We start from the raw sequence: 22614 nt of genomic DNA on the forward strand, positions 1-22614 counted from the left end.
CTCTTATCACCCGCTCACGGCTCAAGAAACGACGGCGCGGTTGCTGGAAGGCGGAAAACCCCGCCTAGCACCGAGGAGCCTTGGCCTTCCCGCTCCCGCCTCTACGGTAGCCGCGCAAACGTCAGCGAGGTGAGATAAGAGCTCCACAAGGGCCATCTTCACCAGGGGCGGCATTACGGGCGAAGATCCTGATGGCGAGCACAAGGAAATCACTCTTACTTAGGGAGTGGTCAGGCGGTGCAGATAAGGTTAGGAGTTCTATCTTCTTACAGGTTCCGATCATCCTTAGGGCCAGGCTTCCCCTCCCGCACGATGGAGTTCACGTAATGCTGAGCTCCGAGGAAGACCGGCGTGGAAGCCTGACTCACGTTACGGCGGAGGAGGCGCTGCATGTCCCTCTAGACTCGAGGCGCACGTGTGATGGGAGGGGGAGGTGCCGCGGCCACCGAGTTCGTTCGTTCGTCAGTGCCTGAAGGTGGTGGTGGTGGTGGTGGTGGTGGGTGGGGGCGTCGCCGAAGACGTTATGAGGCACCGAGTTGAGTCAGAGAGCTTCAGTTGAGTGTGCAGTGCCGAGGTGGAAGGAACTGGCAGGCACACGGCTCTCCCCCTCGACCCTCGTCCTGTGTTGCGCCTCCTTTGCGGACTTAGTTCCTCCCTCGATCACTCCTTGCAGCAGTGCCAAGACCCAGTGACTCGTGTGTGAGACAGAGACAGAGAGAGAGACAGAGTGTGCCAAGAGTGCCTGTAGCCAGTGACACGTGAACCGTTTTGGAAGAGGTAAGAAAGAGTAACAATCTGAGCCTTTATAGTGAATGTGGAGTTAACATGTAATAGTTTTTTTTCTCAACTTCATGATTTTTTTTTTATTGTCCTCTGCGCCTCGTGACACGGAGAATACTGTGATGCCCCGACGCACACTTCCGCCCTTGGCTTGGCTTCGGTTACTTGTGGGTCCCGTGTTTTGTCATTGCGGTTCTCCTCCCGTGGTGACTTTAACGATCTTGTAAATACCGAGCCATTTTCATCCTGGCTTAAAATTGGCCTTCCTTGGATAATGACGTGAGGTCGCCGGGATGCTAGCGGTCACATAAACTAACTTCCAAAGAATAACCAAAATGTCTGCTAAATATCTGCATTTTGACATAATATGAGACTTATAACGGTATGAACTTCAAACGGTAAAACTGGACAAAATAAACCAAGGACCGCGTGTCAAAGAATCATATACAGACGAAGGTTTCCACGCATCCGATCCTCTTCACGGCCAACAAAACGGCGGTTCTCATCCTTACACCGTGACATAATAACGGGAAAAAAGACCTCCATTTCCTGCCCGTAGCATCTCCAAGCACGCGACGCTTTCTCACTAGAACGCCGAAGCTTACGTAGGCAGGAGACCGCATGTTTGTTGTAGGATAACCAGCCAAATATGAGGAGCCAGGTATGAGGAAAAAACTGCGAAAAGACCTGCAACTTCCTCTTAAGGCGAAACTAAAGACAAAGTATACGCTGATAGCTACACGTACTTATGGCAGACGAGACCGCCGCATTAGCATTAAGAACCCTCATTACACTCACACGCACGGTTTGAGGGCACACGTGAGGGAACGGGTTTGTGGGGCAGGCAGAGCAAGACAGAGACGGGCAGGGACGGGCGGGGCGGGGTGGGTCGGCGGCGGCGGGGATCCATTGAGCCGCGAGTCTGGGCCACTGGGTGCTGGAAGGCCACTTGACTCTGACCTCTCGCGACCGGTCTGTGAGTCAGCTTCTTGACCTACGCCAGTGTCTGTCTGCTTCACGAGGAGGGAGGGAGGCGAGAGGTGAAGAATGGGAAGGGAGATGACTAAGCGAGGGGTAAGACGCAATGACGGGGCAGTAAGGTAGAAAGAGGAAGGGAAGTATGAGGTAATGAATGGGAAGGAAAGAGAACGACGGAGGTGTAGGTGATGGGAAGGATGGAGAGCTAGGTGAGAGAAAAGGAATAAGAGAAGAGGAAGAGAGAGAGGAGCTGGGCTAGGTGTGAGGGCGGACGGAAGAAGAGAAAACGAGGAAAAAATTAGGAGAGACAGAACCCGTGTGAAACAAGGAAAAGATTTTGAGTATGAAGAGTAGCGGTAAAAGAGAAAACGAGAACTTGTTAACGGACTGAATATAATAAAATGGCAAACGTCTTAAATAGGCAGAAAAGAACGTAAAAAAAGTAATAAAGTTGTAGAAATGGATAGTATAAAAGCCGTTCAAAAAGGGAATAGAGACAGTGAGCTAAAAAAAAAAAAAAAAAGCAAGTAAGAAAGAAAACGGATTCAGAAACTTCAGAGGTTGGCGCTCAAAGTTCACAACCCAGAGACCACAAGTTCAATCCCCGGACGAAATTGAAACTATCATTCTTTTAACCTTTCCTTTTATATATATCTAACAATTCTAAGGTACCGGGTATAAGTCAGATGTTGGAGCCGTCATTATAGGAAGGCGACGCCCTCTCACACGTACTCCGTCACCTCACTCGCCTGTAACGGCCGAGCATAAGAGGGATTGGCTCTGAGGGGACGGATCTTTCGTTTACAGAGCACCCAAGTTTATAGGTTTAGCATCGGCTGTCTTCCTGTTTGAGTCCCGTTACCCAAAGCAATCGGGCCTTTAAACCAGTATCTTTAAACTTGTGTCTGTTTAAACCTGTGTCCCTTTAACCCTGTGTCTCCAGGCCTGCATGTATGTCACTGACTCCGTGCGTATCGGTTTACTCGGTCCTGTGGCCACTCCTTCGTCCGCTATGTCAACAATGCCTTTTAGAAGACTGTGATTTCACCTTGTATATTTGGAAGCAGCAGGAGGAGGAGGAGGAGGAGGGGTAGGAGGTAGAGGAAGAGGAAGGGACGGGGGTGAGGCTGAAGAAGAGAGAGGGGTGAGGAGGAGACGGAGGCATAAAGCTACTGAATAAACTTATCACGTCCAAAAACTTGCATCTGGCTGGATGTCCCGTTCACTTGACCACTGCAGGAATGAGGCGAGTGAGAGGGGAAGAAGGTAGGGGGAAAGAGGAAGGGGGAAGCAGAGAGGGAAAAAAGGAAAGGTTAACCGCTGAAGGCACGGTAAGAAGGCAGGAAATGAAGCAAAAGATTTAAACAATTTTTTTTTTTTAATCTTAAGAGAAGGTGGAAGAATATACACACAAAGAATGTTCCAAAGTACTGCACGCATTAAAGATTGTTTATGTTAACAAATCATTTCTTAAATAAAATCAACCTCAAAATATTCTTTTAAAGTAATATTTGGAGACATTATAAAGAAGACTTGCCGGCAGGCACTTGTATAAGAAACAAGAACTTCTTTTTCACCGTCTTTCCTCTATAACTAAGTGGATGGGAAGTTCAAGTAACGTGGGAAACAAAGAGAACATGTGATAAAGTAATGAAGATTGATGCATGAGGCAAATATGTCACCTTTAATGAAAAGCAAACACCGGAGAAGGAAAAGATTCCAACTGAATGTAAATGAAACCTTATTAGGAGGCGGGACAACAAAATTGTAAAGATAATTAAACGAGACTTCAACAAGATGGTTGATATATATATATATATATATATATATATATATATATATATATATATATATATATATATATATATATATATATATATATATATATATATATATATATATATATATATATATATATATATATATATATATATATATATATATATATATATATATATATATATATATATATATATATATATATATATATATATATATATATATACTGATCTATCTGCCACTGTGTATTTCTACATGCAGGTGTGTGTGTGTATGTGTGTGTGTACGTGTGTGTGTGTGCGCGCGTGCGCGCTCGTGTGTTTGTGGGCGCGCGCGCTTGTGCCTGTGTGTGTGTGGTCAGGTGACTCGCCGCGAGCCTCCCTCCTCGCCTCCCTCTGAACACACACTCCTAAAGTTCCTTCACACGGTACAAATCCTTACTCATTAGTCCTATTTTCTTCCTGATCAATGCTTGTTACTGTTTTTTTTTTTTTTATTTATATCCTCCCTCTCTACATTTCCAGATAACCGTAACCGGTTTTCTTTCAAATAGAATTGTCGCTCACAGAAAAAAATAACATCGTTTAATCCCTTTCCATTTTTCTTCGTTTTCGCCAATACGATTCCCTTTACCTTGCATGTTTCCTGCTCGCTCACTCGCGTCCTGCCGCTACCATTGCTTTTACTTGCTTTGGCTTCATTTCACCTGTTTTTTCGTCTCACTCATGACCTGACTCTTTTTACTGCTCTTTGTTTTTTGTTTTCTATCTCACGCTCTTTCTGCTATTTTCTTCTTCTCCAGCTCCAGTTCCTTCAGCTCCCCTCCTCCTCCCTTCCTCCTCCTCCTAATTCTCTTTCCCGTCGCTTCGTCCAACACTCCACCACGTAACGCCTCCTCCCGCAGCCTCCAGGTGGCAACTCCTCTGCTCACGTGCAAACAGAATTACCTTGATCGTAATTTATATTAAGTAACAGTTAATTCATTGCCGATAAATATTAAAAGAAAATCTTCCACTGACGATAAATCTAAAATAACAATAAAAAGAAAATGGAAAATTGTATCCTACTAATGTGATTACACTCTAAAAAAAAAAAAAATAAGGAATAATAGTAGTAATAATAATAATAATAATAATAATAATAATAATAATAATAATAATAATAATAATAATAATAATAATAATAATAATGCAAAATAGCAATACTAAAAATAATAACATCAATAAGAAGAAAACAACAAATAAAAACATGAATAAGAATAAGATTAATGACAAAAACAACGAAATAATATATAAAAAATAATGATAACCCAAAATTTATATAAGTGGATCCTGGAGAGAAGAAAACGGAGAAGGCAAAGGAGGAGGAGGAAAAGAAAAAAAGAGGAGAAACAAAAGAAAAAGGAGGAAGGGGAGAAAAACTGAGAAATGTTAATTTTTATACAATAGAAAAATACTGTTACTCGCGAGGTGAGCGTGAATGGTGTGTGTGTGTGTGTGTGTGTGTGTGTGTGTGTGTGTTGAGCCAGAGGTCACACGAACACACACACACACACACACACACACACACACACACACACAGTCACCATCTACACCTATACTCTCACTCACAACTAGCACCATCGCCACCATAATATCAACCACAATAAAAAATACATCACCTAAAACAATACTATTCACCATTCTCATCACGACAATCACCATTACGAGAATATCAACTCCTACATCGACATTCCCCATCACCACCATTTCCATCACTATCGTCACCACCATCACCACACAACGATCTCAAAGGATTCGTATTACCGTTACCAAGGAAAAAAAAGGACGCAGCAAAACCACACTTGTACTGGCGTTCCCAAGCAGAGGTGTGGAAGAGGAGGAGGAGGAGGAGGACGGTGAGGAGGGGGAGGGGAAAGAGGAAGAAGAAGAGGTGGAGGAAGATGATGATGATTTAATGCCTGTGATATGTTAGGTTTAAACGTCTTGGGGGACGGAAGAGAAGAGAGGAGAGGAGAGAGAGAGAGAAGAGAAGAGGTGCGGTGGTGTGTACGCTCGCCTCAAACGAAACATCCCGGGTTCGATTCCAGCGCGAAGTGGAGACAGATGAGTAGTTTACAGTAATCCGCCCCTCTAATTCACCCAACGATATATAAATTACGGGTGCGTGGGTGTGTGGTTTCAGCCGTACCCAGAGATCTGTCACCTGAGTTCCACGGTCCTTCAGAGAGGGTACTGGCTAGCGATAAAGTCCTAGGTTAATGACACACTCGCGGAGAGACGGCGCGTGACTTTCTTGGGCTTAGACTCACGTATTTGAGAGGGAGCTTTGTGGGTTGCTGGCTTGCCTATCGGTCATCTCACTCACGTATCGTTGTAATGATAGGCTTCGGAGGGCGGGAAAAATGGGCCATCATCACCATGGGAAAAATGGGCCTTCGACACTCTTCTCTAATCATAATCTTTTTCTTCATCTTCTTTATCTTTTTTTCTTCCTTTCTTCTTCCTCTTCCTCTTTTTCCTCTTTTTCTTCCTTTCCTTCTTCCTCTTCATCTTTTTTCTTCCTCTCTTCTTCCTCTTCTTTTTCCTCTTTTTCTTCCTTTCCTTCTTCCTCTTCTTCTTCTTCCTCTTCCTCTTCTTTTTCCTGCTCCTTCTCCTCCTCTTCTTCATTAACATCATCATGATCTCTTTTTTTCCTGTTTTTCATTTAATTTATTATATCAACAAATAGAGTCCATTATTCACATCCTTTTATTTTCCAGTATTTTTTTTATTTTCCATTTCTCCCTTCATTCTGCTTTGGAGAACTTCACAAGCTCCTCTCAATTTTCTTTTTCATTCTTAATCACTTCTCTAACTCCTCTCATTTTCCTTTTCATTCGTAAGCACTTCACTAGCTGCTCTCATTCTCAAGCACTTCACAAACTCCTATCATTTACTTTCTCATTCCCTCTTCTCTTCTCGCTCTCTCCTCCGTCATCCCGCCCTTCATCGCTCTCCCACCCTCTGCGTCGAGCCAGCGGGGGTTCTCAGCGGGGACAATCATCGCTCCGTTAAAACTGTAAAATGTTTCGGCCTCTCTCCGATTTGCCCCGGTGGTTTTTACTCTCACTCCAAGAAGGTGGAGAAGGAATCAATTTTCTAGCGCTTCCTATTTCTTTTTTTTATTTACAGACTTTAGATTTCATTGAGTTTTAAGTCTGAATTTTCGAGGTATAAAATTCAAGGGCTTTATCTTTTTGGTAAGATATATATTTCATTTTTTTGTCATTCTCCACATTAGTTTGATATGAATGTGATTTACTCCTAAACTAATTTCAAACTTCCTGTGAGACGTTTTTCATCACATGACTTGCGATCCGTAATGTTAAAACTCTCACTCTCGCTCCCTTACAACGTCAGTAAAGTCCATTCGTTTTACTTCATGTTTAACAGACACAGGTGGAACTAAGATCACCAGAGCATTGATGTTTAAGCTGCCAGAACATAAAATACTCATCGGTACACGTATGACATTCTTCTATTAGCATTCCTCTGGTAGTGCGTGGGAACCAGCCTTCAGATCTATGCACCGAAAATGTGAAAAAAATAATAAACTAAGACATTCAAAGCAATAGTATCTACATTGCACGCCCATAAAATCACTCCTTGGTACACGATAACATATTTTTTTTATTAGCATGCTTCTGATAGTGCGCAGGAACCAGCCTTCAGATCTATGCACCGGAAATGTGAAAAAAATAATAAACTAAGACATTCAAAGCAATAGTATCTACACTGCACGCCCATAAAATTACTCCTTGGTACACGATAACATTTTTTTTTTATTAGTATTCTTCTGACAGTGCGCGGGAACCAGCCTTCAGGTCTATGCACCGAGAACAAATGGGCAAAATAAAAAATGAAGCTGCTTCCTCACCTGTTCGTCGCCACCCACAGCTTGTCATTAAAGTGTCAACACGTCAAGCTTGCAATGTGTTCACAGTTACGTTAATCTAAGCCTTGCAGTAGAACCTGACTGGCAAAGCTCCCCCTCCCACTCCCCTCCCCACCTTCCTCCACCTTCTAGCTCCCCTTTCCCCCTTCCCCCTCCGCCAAAACTAACATTCATCATCCGGAATAAATGTAACCTTCCTGCTCTAGATGGCTATTATGAATTGACAGTCACTCCTTTTTTTCAGTAATTATAATCTAAGTAGGTAAAATCATGTTCTCGCTCTCACTCACTCTCGCTGTCTTTGCTTATCATTCTTTCTTTCTTTCTTTCTTCTCTTCTTTGTGTCTGTCCTTCATCCTCTCTTTCACTCTCGCTCTCTTTACTTTTCTTTCTTTCCCTCTTCCGTTTTTTGTCTATCTTTCATTCTTTTCTTTACTCTCTCTCTCTCTCTCTCTCTCTCTCTCTCTCTCTCTCTCTCTCTCTCTCTCTCTCTCTCTCTCTCTCTCTCTCTCTCTCTCTCTCTCTCTCTCTCTCTCTCAGGTCGTGGGGGTCCCTGGCAGGCACCTCACAGGTTAATTGATTTTATTTTTATTGTGATGGATCAACGTGGTATGCGAGACAGTCTTCCCACACCACCTGACCCCCCCTCCACCACCCCATCCACCTCCCTCCACCCCCTCCACCACCACCAGTCTCAATCATTGCCTTCAGCGGTGGAAAATAATGCAGTGTAATTTTTTACGTTAAGATGGAGGAGCCTGGAGGGTGGAGTAGGTAGAGTTAGACAAGGTGGAGTAAGGGGAGGGAGGGGTGGAGTAGGAGTTAGACGAGGTGGGGTAGGTGGAGTGAGCTGAGGAGGAGGAGGAGGAGGATGTGGTTGGTGACGGTGGTGGGCGCGGGTGGAGAAGTGGATCATGGGTGGTGAGGTATGGCAGGGGTGGAAGATGATGCATTGAGGGTGGAGAGGAAGGGGCGGAGGTGGACGGGGAAGTAAAGAAAGGGGTGTTTAGTCTTTGTGGATGGGTGGGTGGATGGGTGGATGCATGTGAGGGTGTCTGAATGGGTGGCTGACTAGCGAGTGTTGTGGCTGGGTGATTGTATGGTTTGCTGAGTGGCTGTGCTGTATGACTGACTGTATATATAACTAGCTAACTTGATGGCTGGCTGTCTGGCGGTCTGTCTTGTATGGTTGGATGGCTACATGTCGGTGATGTGACGCTCCGGCACTGAAGGTTGTTGTTGCCTTACTTAACGAGGAAACGGAAAGGGAAATCGAAACCCGGAAACCAAAAGGACCTGATATCTTCTCGTTTTTTTTCCCTATTTATTCAAACGCTCTATCCGAATTAATATCACTTTCATTTATTTCCTCTCTACTTGCTTTTATCTATGGAAATGATACGGTTTCCTCTGCTATTGTATCCGTTATTGTTGTTGCCTTACTGAACGAGGAAACGGAAAGGGAAATTAGAACCCGGAGACCAAAGGAACCTGATATCTTCTCGTTTTTTCTCCTATTTATTCAAACGCTCTATCCGAATTAATATCACCTTCATTTATTTCCTCTCTACTTGCTTTCATCTCTGGAAATGATACTGTTTCCTCTGCTAACTGTACCGTGATATTTTCAAAGGACGGTTTCATAATACTCTTAATGGAAAGTATTGAATATTTTTGGTGATGAACGTTATAAATGCACTATAATCTACACCACGCCATTAAAGTAAAATTATAAAGCTACGTATTATTAATGAAAGTTCTTTATAAGGGTCGTATTATGAGACATTTCGCAGCCCAAGAACACGTATTTGACAAGGCTTTCGTAGGAGTTGTGGGCATTTCCAGGGGTAGTTTTATGACCCTGGTGGTAGAGTTTCATCCTTCCTCTGTACCATGAGCATAAAAAGAACACTCATTAGAACCTGACTGATCCCCCCTTCGACCTTTAGATATAGCTGATGTGAATATGCAAAGTGTCTTGCAATACCAGCCTTGATATATTTGCTATGTCTGAATAACCTCTACATGAATGCTTTAGTTTACGTCTCATACCAATGGGCAGAATAGATAATAAGTGTCATGAGCCAAAGATTTGTATCCGTCATTAACATGCAAATCAGAACAGCAAACAATACCATTATGCCAACCAGACAAAGCGTTTCACAAGCTCCCACGACTCATCTTATTAATCAGGCTGGCACGGCGCCCAGAATGTAGATTGATACTTTTTCCCACCCTGTAAGAAAAGCCAGACACCTGGAGGCAGAGACGGCGAGAAGAGTCTGTCCTCACTACCAAACAAGGCAGTGACGATGGACGTGATAATTACGACGACTTTTTTTCCCTCTCTCTCCAGCACACTCTCGTTATTTTCAGCTTCCATTTTTTTTTCATTTTCTCCTCCGTGAAATTTCGAACACCTGTCTCTCTCTCTCTCTCTCTCTCTCTCTCTCTCTCTCTCTCCCTGTCGCCCTGTCTCCCTGCCTGTCAACCTGCCCACCTACCTTTCTACAAAACCTACCTCCTTTCTGTCTACCTGTCTACGTGTTTTGCCTACCTTCCTGTCTTCCAACCTACCTCTCTGCTTCTTTACTTTTCAACCTCTCTGCTTTCTTATTTTCCCTTCTACCTGTCTACCTGCTTTCCTCCTTGTTTTTGTACCTGCTTACCTCCCTGTATTCTAACCTACCTCACTGCTTCTCTACCTTTCAACCTCTCTGCTTTCTTATATTCCCTTCTACCTGTCTACCTGCTTTCCTGCTTGTCTACGTACCTGCTTACCTCCCTGCATTCTAATCTCCCTCACTGCTTCTCTGCCTTTCAACCTCTGCTTTCTTACCTGCTTTTTCCTGTCTACCTGCTTTCAATAATTCATCTTCTTACACGAACTCATCACTCCTCGCCCTCCTCCATCACACTGCTTCATTTATGGCCTCTTTGCTAGTCTCATTAATTCGTGGTTTGCTCCTAATGACATCCATCCCCTGTATTATTATCTCGCCAATCTACATCTTTTTTTGGGGTTCCAGCGGCTTGCATTACGAAAATTGATACCCCGGGGTGTTACTGGGGGTTGTTCTTCTTCCTGTCTCGTATGATCCTCAACGTCTTATGACCTGATATGCAACTGCACCATCTTTCTTCTCTTCCTCCTCTTCTACTTCTTCCTCCTCCTCCTACTCCTACTCTTATTGCTTCTGGTCTTTCACTTCCTCCCCGTCCCTTCCTTCTCCCTTCTAACTGTGCTTCTTTTCGCTATCTTTCTGCAAGGTCGAAGCCATACTGTACCGTGCATATAATAGTGGCTTCTCCGAGGAGGGGAGGAGAGGAGCCTTGCGTGCCTATCCTCAGACACCTAACTGTAGAGCGCCGCGGAAGGGGAGGATACGGAAGGGAAGCGGAGGGGCGACCGGGAAGAGGAAGGAGGGAAAAAGAAAGATGATAATGCGGTTGGTTGCTATAGGGAGGCGGCTGCGAGTGAAGAGAGGAGCTGGAGATGAAAAATTACGAGTTATGGGAAGAGGGAAGCGATGATGAAGGGTTATGAGAAAGGTGAGAAGGAAGTGGCGATAAGACGGATTAGAAGGAGGAGGAAGTGAAGGGAGAGGAAGATAAAGAAATGGTGGTTGAAGAGGAGACAGTAAAAGAATGAGGAGGTGGGAAAATAAGGAAAAAACAACGAGTATCAGAGTAGTGAAGGAAATAGAGCTGAGGGAAAATAAATTATAATGAAAAGAAGGAAAAAATCGAGTATCAGAGTAGTGAAAGAAATAGTTAAGGGAGAAGAAATCATAATGGAAGAAGGAAAAAATCGAGTATCAGAGTAGGGAAAGAAAGTGTTAAGGGAGAAGAAATCATAGTGGAAAAAGGAAGAAAACGAGTATCAGAATAGTGAAAGAAATAGAGTTAAGGGAGGAGAAATCATAATGGAAAAAGGAAGAAAACGAGTATCAGAATAGTGAGTGAAGGGAGGAGAAATCATAATGGAAAAAGGAAGAAAACGAGTATCAGAGTAGTGAAAGAAATAGAGTTAAGGGAGGAGAAATCATAATGGAAAAAGGAAGAAAACGAGTATCAGAGTAGTGAAAGAAATAGAGTTAAGGGAGGAGAAATCATAATGGAAAAAGGAAGAAAACGAGTATCAGAATAGTGAAAGAAATAGAGTTCAGGGAGAAGAAATCATCATGAAAAAAATGACTAATATGGTGTTTGAAGAGGAGAGTGCACGGGAGTATGAGGTTGAGAAATATTTTAAAAAGAACAACGAATACTAGAGGAATAGAGGAAGAAAGAGAGGCAAAGGAGAATAAAGCATAATGGGGAAGAATGATAACTACAGGAAGTGTGAAATAAATTAATAACAAAACGTATAAGAAAGCAGGGAATAAATTTACACTGAAATAAAATAAGTAATGAATCCAACTGTTAGACTTTTACGACCGTCATCAAATTATAATCTAGTTGACCCTTCAAAGGAAAAGACTGATACGTTTTCTTACTTAGTCTTTTTCGCATTTTTCTACTTTACAGTTTTGAAATCTTCCGTCAAAGCACATGTATACGTTTACCCTTACGAACGGTAGTAATAAAAGTGTAATTTCGTTATAGTGGAGACAATGGTAATGATGGAGGTGACAATGATGCCTCTCTCTCTAATGTAATGCATCCTTAATAAATACGTCTATTGTGTGATGCTAAGTACGACTATCTTCCTTTTATCATCCCAATTACATTATCACAATCATTTTCAACTTCTTTTTCTCGCTCCTCCACTTTGTCTTTCCCTCTTCCTCTCTGTCTATCTTACCTTCTTCCTGTATTTACTTATTAACTCATTTCCTCTTTCCTTTATATTTATTTCCACCCTTACATCTATTTGACTGTCCGCCTCTTTGTTTGTTTCCGTCTGCCTGTCTTTCTAAATCTTGTCAGTCGTTCTTTCTACAAACAGTAAGAGATTAAGACCCACAGCTACGAAATTACATGAAGCCGATAACGATGCGCACTCTATTTCATGATCAATTTCTTCTATATATATATTATCCTCCTTACTTAATACACGACTCCTTGTACTTCTTCCTATCCTCTGTCTCCTCCTTCTGCCTCTGTTTACACATTTAAGGGAGTCTAAAACCGAGCATTCATGTAAATTCCTTGACCAAAAACAGGCGGAAGAACCAAAGCAGTGTGACCAGGGAGGGAGGGAAGGGAGGTGGGAAAGGAGGGATAGAGAGGGAAGGAGGGAGGAAAGGAATGAGAGCGGTGAACGGAAAAACGCGAAGAAAATGGTTTGTGGAGAAAATGAAAGAATGAGGCGGAGAAAAACAAGGGGAAAAGGGAGGAAAAAATGGTGATGAAAGAGAGAAGGGGAGAGAGAAGGGGAGGAGGGGAGGAGTAGGAGGGAGTGGAGAAGAAGGAGGAAGAAGAGATACAAGGAACGGGGCTGCGGAAGAACTCTCTCCACCTTCCGGAAGCCGAATGTCCTTCCTCGTCCTTGCGCTTCCTCCTCCTCCTCCTCTTCCTCCTCCTCCTCCTCCTCCTCCTCCTCCTCCTCCTCTTCCTTGCCGTGGTTGGAAGGAGGGGGAGTAAGAAGAGGAGCAAAGGGAGATAGAGGAGGAAGAAGAAGAAGAAGAAGAAAGGGAGAAGACAAACATAGGATGGCCACGGGACAATAGAAGACTCACGACTCCTCTTCCTCCTCCTCCTCCTCCTCCTCCTCCTCCTCCTCCTCCTCCTCCATGTTTGCTGTTCTTTGCGGTTGCCGACGCTTCACAGTTTTCTAAATTACTTCTTAAGCGGTGCTGCTTCCTGCTTCCCCGGTGTGTGTGTGTGTGTGTGTGTGTGTGTGTGTGTGTACGGAGACAAGAAGTGTACACGTAACAAGACGCACACCAGTCACGGTTTCCCTTATCGTTAGTTTGACCTCAGGATCGAGTGTCCTGACCTTGACCTCGCTTGCTCCCTTCCCCCCCCCCACCTCCCCCCCACATCACCACCACACACCAGCTATCTTGGTTTCAAACGTGAGAAGCCAAATCGTTGTAAGAAACAAGGCAAGAAAGATAATATAGGTTTCTTAAGTGTCTAAGTTCATGGTACTTATTATTTATATATTCATTTCAGCCGCAATATGATCCATGATACGAGGGTTTAAATATTTCAAACCTGGCATCTTGTTCTTTGTCTCTCGCGTTATGTTAGCTATTTATATTTCTTTCCGTGATTCTAAGTTATTGACGTTACCTCAAATACATGTTTTAATCAAGGGGAGAATCAACCTTTTCTGTTTCAATCTCATTTATTTTTGGGGGGGAGGCCACAGGAATATCTTTGTTAATGTTTTTTCCCTTTTATTTTCGGTCATTCTCGGTTGCATTTTTTTCCTCTCCGCCGCGTTTGACCAAAAAGGCAAGAAAACACGGATACAGAGGCGAGGGAATGCGCCTCAAAGTCCGCCGACCCGAGTGGCTGTAAAGAAAAAGAAAGAAAAATGAAAAAATGACGAGGAAGCGCGTGCAAAGGTAGACGAATTGCACAAACACACGAACACACACACAAAAAATATGTAAAATAATAAATAAAATAAAATAAAATAAAATAAATAAATAAATAAATAGAAAATATGCATAATGGAGTGAGAGAATACACTGACCCTTTCAGTCTCTCTTATCTTTACATTATTCTTCTAAGTCTCGCCAAAGAAGGAAGATGATGATGATGATGATGATGACGATGAAGCAGAAGATAACTATAAATAAAACGAATAGAAATAAAACAATACCTCTCTCACTCTCTCAAACACACACACACACACACACACACACACACACACACACACACACACACACACACAAACGCGTAAAAAATCATGACCTCTGCCCTCCTGCAAGGCATCCCACCGCAGTCGGACGCGGATAACACACTCGCCTTGCCTCAGTATCGCCCGCGGCCCAGAGGAACATTTTTCTTGCGACATCTGTGACGGCATCTGTTGAACGTGTAGCTCCCCTCACACTTATCCGTCCCTTGTCTGCAGATGTAGTAGTAGTGGTAGTAATGGTAATGGTAGTGGTTGTAGTAGTAGTGTGGTAGTAGTCGTAGAAGTTAGGTTAGTTGATAAAAGACCGTTAATATATGAGTGAATGCAGGAAAGAGAGGATAATTAGATATAGGAATAATATGAAAGACAAGAAAATAGGTGAGTATAGAAGAAAACAATAACGAAGACGAATATGAAAAGAGAAAAAGAGAAAGAAAGAAGGAAGGTGAGATGATGGACAACAAGGTCAAAAATCGCATAAGAATATAAAAAAAAGATAAGAAAAAGGAAATACTAATGATATGTGTGTGTGAGACAGGACAAAGGAAACTGAATGTATATGTTTCCGTGATAAAGTTTGAAGATAGCTTGAAATATCACCACAGCCACCACCGCCACCACTATCACCACCACCATCATCACCACCCTCACCACCACCACCACCACCACTATCACCACCACCACCACCAATATCACCCCCTCCCCCTCCAACTCCTATCACCACCACGAAACTGATAACATACTACGAGATAATGACAAAACGACGAAGACCCTTAATTAAAACAGACAATTGGCAGACTAATTTACTTTTTTTGCATTTATTAGTCATTATGTCCATCTCCTTACCTCATTCCCTTCAAATCTTTACCCTCATTTTTTTTTTAACGGCAGAGGAAACAGTTCAGAGGCAAAAACAAAATTAAGACAAAAAAAGCCCGCTAATCATTGCTCCTATAAAAAGAAGTATGGAGGAGTTGCCTAAAGAGAGGGCAATTTCGGCCCACCCAAAAAATCCATTCCTTATAATTTCCTGGTCATCCCCTTAAGACATTCCTCTCCGGTTGTTCCTTCCAATTAGTCTCCTACAGTCATTCTCCTTCTCAAGTCACTACAATCAAACTAATCAAACCATTCCCCTCAAATCCTTTCTCTAAAACCATTTCCAACGATCTCTTTATTATTTTATCAGACACTTCTCTTAATTAATCTTTCCACTCAAGTCATCCCCCTTGGTCATTTCCTTTAAAGATCATTGTCCTCAATTAGTTTTTTTTATTCCTCCCTTAATCAAACCATTCCCCTCAAATTATTCCCAACGATCTCTTCTTTTTATTAGACACTTCTCTTAATTAGTCTTTCCACTCAACTCATTCTCTTTGGTCATTTCCTTTAAAGATCATTGTCCTCAAGTATTTTTTTTATCCCTCACTTCCCTCTAGTCATTACGTAAGGGAGTAGTCATTAGACCGTTCATTTCCGCCAGTCATTAAATAGCCGTTTCACAACCTCATATTCTTCTTATTCTTTCTAACTGCAACAAAAGACATGTATTTCCCTTCTTCTCACTTCTCTAGCTTAGTCATTTTCTGTCTTCATTTTCCTCTCTTCCATCTGTTCATAATTTGTCACCAAGCAATTATCTTCCCTGCCACTTACTTTCCTCTTCATCTCGTCTGCTCTTAACCTTTCGCCACGCCTTTAACTGTAGTCATTCTGTTCTTTCACTTTCATCTCTTTGTCTCTTCTGTTTTACTTTCCAAACAGTCACCAAGCAATCACTGACTCTCCCACTTACTTTCCTCCTCATTCGTCCGCTTCAAACTCCTTGTCACACCATTATCTACCCTTCATTACGCCGTGGAAGTAACCTAACCCAACCTACCCTACCCTTACCCTACCCTACCTTACAGTAACCTACCCTTATCTAACCTAACCTAAACAAAGCTAAGCCAACCTAACCTAACCTAGCCTTCCTCCATAACCTCGTTTGATCGAAAGCCCTCCTCACACCCTAACTCTTCCCTTTATTATACCGTAGCCCTAACCTAACCTAACTTAATCTTCCCTCCTTATTTGTCTGCTCCAAGCCCTTCGTTACACCCTAACACTCCCCTTGTTACGTCGTGGAAGTAATCTAACTTAACCGTTCTTCGTCATCTCGTCTGCTCCAAACCTCTCTTCACACTCTAACCTTCCCCTCGTTGCGTCGTGGCAGTAACCTAACCAAACCGTCCTTCGTCATCTCGTCTGCTCCAAATCTCTCTTCACACTCTAACCTTCCCCTTGTTACGGCGTGGCAGTCATCTACGCTCCCCACCTCCCTTCTCTTCGCATTACGTCCCTTAGGCGAATGAAACCAAGCCGAAGATTACCCATTACGTTGTCTTGGGAGGGCGTCGAGCAAGGTCACTGCTAAAATATATCGCTGATGCTCAACATAACAGAACGAAAAACTGGATAGGCGAGGAAAATCGAGGTTCTTCTTATCTTGTGGTTGAGAATTACGGGTTTAAAAATGGATGAATTAAAAGCTCGACAGATGTGTTTTATTTTGGATGTAATTACAGATGTTTTTTCTTAGCTTTTCCGGTGTTTTTATCTCGCGCTTTTCAAACTGGCCGTCAACAAAGACTAAGAAAGGCTAAAAAATCATATAAGTGTATTGTGTAAGCCTTCTAACTCCTTTTGATAGCTGTTTTTCACTTTGATTAAGCTTCCTAACTCCTTGGGACGCCTGTTTTCCACCTATAAGTATTTCGTTTAAGCTGCCTAACTCCTTGTGATGGCTGTTTTTTCACCTATAAGTATTTTGTTAAAGCTTCCTAACTCTTTTTATGGCTATTTTTCCTCTTTTTAATCTGTTTCGCCTTTTTGCTGCCCCGTAAGAGCGACTAAGCATTCCTCTCTTGTAAAAAACCGCCTCGAGCCCAAGTTTAGGTGCAAGTGAATGAACCTCAAGTAGGAAGTGTACGTTGGGAGGTATCCCTCTACGTGCTTTTACTTCTGTCCCTTGTTTGTCTTCTCCTCCTCCTTCTCCTTCTCTCCCTCCCTCTCCACCAACACCACCTCCTCCCCTTCTTCCTCCTCCTCCTCCTCCTTCTCCTGGTTATGAGACGAATCAGGACCTAGGCACGGCTGGTTAATGAGAGGGAGAAGGGAAGAGAGTGAGACGTGATGGATTCTCTCTCCCTCTCTTTCTCACTCTCTCTCTTTCTCTTTTTCTCTCTCTATTTATTTATCTACCCGTTCCCTCCTGCTCACTTTCCCTTGCCTCCTCCCTCCCTCCATTCCATCTTCCACCATTCATCTGTCCTCCCCCTTCCACCACTCTTCCTCTTAATGTTAGTCTTATAATAATTAATCTCACTCGCGTATAATTATCTCGCAGTCTTCTTGCACCAGTCACGCACACTTTCCCTTTACAACTGGTGTGCGTTTTCTTATTCAATTCAGGCTGTTGAATAAAAAGTGGATGTTTCTATGTCTGTTTCGTTTTGTTTTACTGTATTAGCGCTTGATATATTTGAAACTCTACGAAAACAAACAAATTTAATCCCTGTTTTTATAATTAAGTGATTTTTTTTGTATGTGCACTTATTCTTATTTCTCAGACTTCTTTTTTACCTGTCACTGACCTTACTGAATCATTTGTGCGGAGAGCAAAAAATAATAATAACAAAAACGTCGCACACAAAAGAATATTCGACTGTCCCAAAAAGCCCCGACGTGAGGCCTTAAGTAGCACCTCCCCTCACGCACTTCCTTCCTCTCCTCCCCCAGCGCCGCATGTTCGTGGTCGTCAGGATGTTGCCCTTCACCGTCGCCCCCTACCTGGCCTGCCTCCTCGTCCTGCTGGCGCCCACCCTCGCCCAGGAGACCGAAGTGCCCCCGCGAGTAACCCCGGACCAGTCAGAGCCAGAGCAGCCCCCCGTCCTCCTCTCCCAGCCTGCATCAGCCCCGCCCGTCCAGACCCCCCGGCCGATCCAGCCCGCCCCTCCGCCTGTCCCTACTTTCATCGACACCTCAGATTTCGAGTCCACTAGCCTGCAGGTCACCGCGTGTCCACCTGAGCAGGTAAGAGAGGTTAAAGGACTGGACTTTCCTCCTTATGTGATTAATTAAGGTCGCATAATCAATTGCAGTTGATTGATCAGATAAATAATTGTGTATTGATTTATCGGAGTATTGCGATGATCCACTTTTCTTGTACTACATAAGCTTTTCTTTATTGATTTTTATTTTGCTGAAGTATTTATCCTGATTGAGAAACTTAAATTCCATACTGACTTCCTATACTTAAAATTCAGTAAGGTTTAATCAGTTTTCTTTCTGAATCAATAACTTTCTTTGTATATTTCGATAACAAGTGTAAAGGATTCAGCCCCCTGCTTTTGCATCCTTATCAATATTAGAAAAGTTAGAGCTTATGTTATCCCCACGATCACCACGCACGCACCCCACCACCGCCTCTCCTCCTTCACTCAGATTTACTTCGAGCTGGTGACCGGCTACGTGTACTCCGCGCCCGCCGACATGCTCGACTCGCAGCCCGGCACTCTCATGCTAACCGACTGCATCGACATGTGCCGCAGAAACCGCTCCTGCATGGCTGTCAACTACGAGACGGGGCTGTGTGTGCTCTTCTCCTCCAACGCCGACATGTACCCCGGTGAGTAGAGTCGCCACTAAAACCTAAAACTACCCGCTACTTTGTGTACGGCAGAGAAAAGCCTAAACGATAGCTAGCGAGAAAATAAGACGCTTTCAAGATAGGAGAATCGATACACCCATGGTCTTAAGTTAGCTAATTCTTTCTTGGCATCTTCCTCCGTTTTATTTTGAGGTAGCGTGTTGCTGGGAGTTTTTCTTTATATTTTTGTTTAGTTTTTGGTCCGCCTCTCTTACTACAAAAAAGGGGGATGTGGTTTGTTCGTCCTTGGGAGAAATGGCAGCCGCTGGGGATGGCTCGAGGGAGGGAATAACTTACACGCTTATTGACGGTAATGATGTGGCCGCCAGGGAGTCTCGAGTGTTGTGGCGGAAGGTTACACTTGAAAGTACCATAATGAGGTACTATTAGCCAAAATGGTAGGGTTTGGAATGCTCTTTTTTTCTTTTCCCTTAGAATACTGAGTGATAAATGCAAGGGAAGTTTATAGTTTTTAGGATAGGGCTGAATTATGCTTAAATATCTCGTCATATACTAGTAGGAAAAAAGGGCTGTGGCTAAGACGCGTTATTTTACTTAAGATGACGAATTAACTATCCACATCTAAGAGAGAAAAAATATACTTATAATGTATCCCGTAATTGACCCCTCTTTCGGCCACTTCTTCGGATTCATTACAGGAGCAGCGAGTAGCGGGCCTTTTTTTATGATCATTTTTTGTGCCCTTGTGCTGTCTCCGCTGTAAAAAAAAATTAGTGGCTGACAAAGACCACAGTTTAGTTTCAGACGCTTGATGTTTTTCACCTTAGAACGAACAGCTTACGCACCAACATGTCTAAAAAGGCAGAGCGGAATAATGGGAAAATAATGAGACCACGAGGTTACAAATTTACGTGCTACAAGTGTGAGGCGGGACAGCTGCTTGCGAGTTATGGCACAGGAATTATGGCTGATGAGGTTCACGTACAGCCTTAGTGAGTTACGAGGTGAGGGTCGCGAGTCGAGCTGCGAAGGAGGCATGACGAAGTGGTGGCCTCTGATGGCGCTGCGGTTAAGTGTTACTGCCTTTGCTTCTCGCCAACGTCAGCTTGTTTAAACCTCGCCTTAGTAAGTATTAGCGATTATGTGGACAGTTTGGCTTTTTAATTCCACTTCTGGGACGGAGTTAAAAGTGTTAGACGTCGTGTTAGTATTTATTAGTCTAGGTGAGCAGTTTAGTTTTTCAATACCACTTCTGGGACGGAATTGGAAGTGCTAGACGTCGTACTAACATTTATTAAGCTAGTTGGACAGTTTTGTTTTTTTCAATCTAAATTCTGGGACGGAGATAAAAGTGTTAGATTCTCAAAGTTAAGTCGACATATCACACTCAGTTGTAAAAATTGATATGAAGAAAATCAACAAAATCAACTGCCCACGCATTGAACACGGGTAAATAAAAGCCCAAATCAGCAATGTCAATGTTAAAATAGACTACGACGTTTAAAAAATCATCTCCATCCGCTCCCTATCCCCAGGCTCACTCTTTCCCCCCTCCTCCTTCTTCCCTCCCGGCTCCTACCTATCTTCTGCATCCTATTCCCCAGACTCTCCCCCACCCCATCCCTTACCTAACTCCCTAACCCATTATCTCCTCCTCCTCCTTCTGCTCCGTCTCCTTCTTCTCCTCCTCTCCCTCTTCTGCCTTCTCCTTCACACAGGTCTTGGTCACGACACGACATGTTAAGTGATTTTCCTCGTTTTTTCATTCGCTGCGAGGAGAATTGAGTGTTACAAAGACGCGAAAAGAGTAGACGAGAAGAGAAGAGGAACCGGATGAAAAAATGCAATGGTTCGTTCTTTAAACACTTCAGGAGTTCGTATTGAAGTTCTTGTTGCTACTGAGTTGATGGTGACGTTTGGTGTTGCTTGTGTTTCTTCTTTACTGTTTCGGCATTTAATTTCTTACGTAACTATTTTATTTCTTTGTCATCGTTTGCTCAACCTGAAGTCGTAGCCTATTCCTTGTATTTTTTCCCTTTTTTTTAATCTATTTCATGCTCTCTTCTCTTCTCTTCTCTTCTCTCTCTCTCTCTCTCTCTCTCTCTCTCTCTCTCTCTCTCTCTCTCTCTCTCTCTCTCTCATCCGTGACCCCCCCCCCCCCTCTTCCCCGGGCCAACACAGCAACCCCTTCTCATCCTGCACGCCTCAGTTCTCCCCGAGCTGTCAACACTTCTCCATCAACCCTTTCATTCCCGCCCTCCTCACTCCTCCTTCCTTTGCACTGCCATTCCCAGCCTCCTCCTTTGCCTCTTCGTGCACCTCTTCTTAACCCTGGTGAGGTATCGCGGTCCCAAAGAGCAACTGCCATTAAATTCTCCCCCTAAAAAAATCATTGACCGATTTTTATTTGTCACGAAAGATTAATTCAAAGCTTCCCAAATATTAGGTGAGATGTTGGTGAACGTTGAGTGAATCTTAATTTTTAACTATTTATTCTACATAATACTAACCTATAGAAAATGGCACGTAAAAAGTATATCGAAATACCCAACGAATCGTGAGTTTCTTGAGTCTGAAATCCTCGTCTAGAAGGATGAAGGTCTTGTGTGTGTAAGTTTCGGGTTCCTGTTCCTCATAGAAGTACAGTTGGTTACGGCATTCTCTTAAGTTCTGTCAAGTTAGCAAAGGGTTTGGCTACGTTGCCTATTAGTCTCAGTAACATATATATAATACACAAGCCAATATATCAATAAATACAAATTTTTAACGTAAAGAATACATTACTTACTTGGTACTGTGATCCACCTCCTCTTCCTACTTTCCTTTCTTCTTTTCCTTTTCTCTCTTCACTGTTCTTTTATTCCTGATCTCTTCACGCTCGCGAAACAAACGCACGCAAAAAACACACACCAAAACAAACGTAATTTAAATACATTCCACATCGGCGCTCCAAAGACGAAATCGGATTTAGTTAAGCGAGGCCTGGGGGAAGGAGGTTGTTGGCTCGGGGTGTAACAAGAGTGGCAAGACGAATGAGTACTCACCCGCCCGTCACGCTGCATGTTGATCTTGGCTCCTCGTCCAAACGTTGACGAGGAGAGCAAACCGCACCACACACACGGCCCGACGAGCCACTGGAAAATAAAGAAGCTTAGGTTTTATGTCCACCGTGTTTGCTGGAGCGGTGGGAGGCGTGTGACAGTCGAAACAAGAGAAACAAAAGCGAGGTGAGAAAAAATTGTAAACATCCAACACTTAACGTTATGCGACAGACGACAGTTACTTAAACAATGCAGATCTTCGTCCGCGGCGTCCACTCAAGTGCACTGTGGCAAGTGACAAATGAAACAAGAGATACAAGAGCAACTTAGGAGTAAAAAGAATAAAGAACAAAAGCCGCAGTGTACTTGAGAGACAACATTTGAAAACAACAATGCAGGTTTAGTGTTAACTGGAGTGCTTGGTGACAAATGGTAAATGTAATGCAGGATAGAAACAAGAAATGATTAAAAAGGAGGATAAACATGTAACAAGAAACACAATATGAAGAATTAACAGAAAATGAGGTAAACAATCGTAATATCAATAAGAGAAAACCAAACAATCGATGCGGTTCGACTTAACACAGAAACGTAGAAAGAAAAACACACAAAGCCTTCCGTAGACTGAC

General features: G+C 43.1%; 1 protein-coding gene across 1 annotated transcript in view; it reads left to right on the forward strand.

The window, feature by feature from the left end:
* The first annotated feature begins 552 nt into the window (after positions 1-552).
* Positions 553-22614, forward strand: part of LOC126997559 (uncharacterized) — a 60697-nt gene continuing 38635 nt past the window's right edge. The window contains exons 1-3 of the mRNA XM_050858727.1: positions 553-777; positions 18074-18367; positions 18779-18962. Coding sequence (XP_050714684.1) covers positions 18080-18367; positions 18779-18962 — 472 coding nt within the window. The 5' untranslated portion in view covers positions 553-777; positions 18074-18079. The remainder of the gene's footprint in view (positions 778-18073; positions 18368-18778; positions 18963-22614) is intronic.

This window comes from Eriocheir sinensis, chromosome 12, assembly GCF_024679095.1.
Source record: "Eriocheir sinensis breed Jianghai 21 chromosome 12, ASM2467909v1, whole genome shotgun sequence".
In the NCBI taxonomy this organism is placed as follows: Eukaryota; Metazoa; Arthropoda; class Malacostraca; order Decapoda; family Varunidae; genus Eriocheir; species Eriocheir sinensis.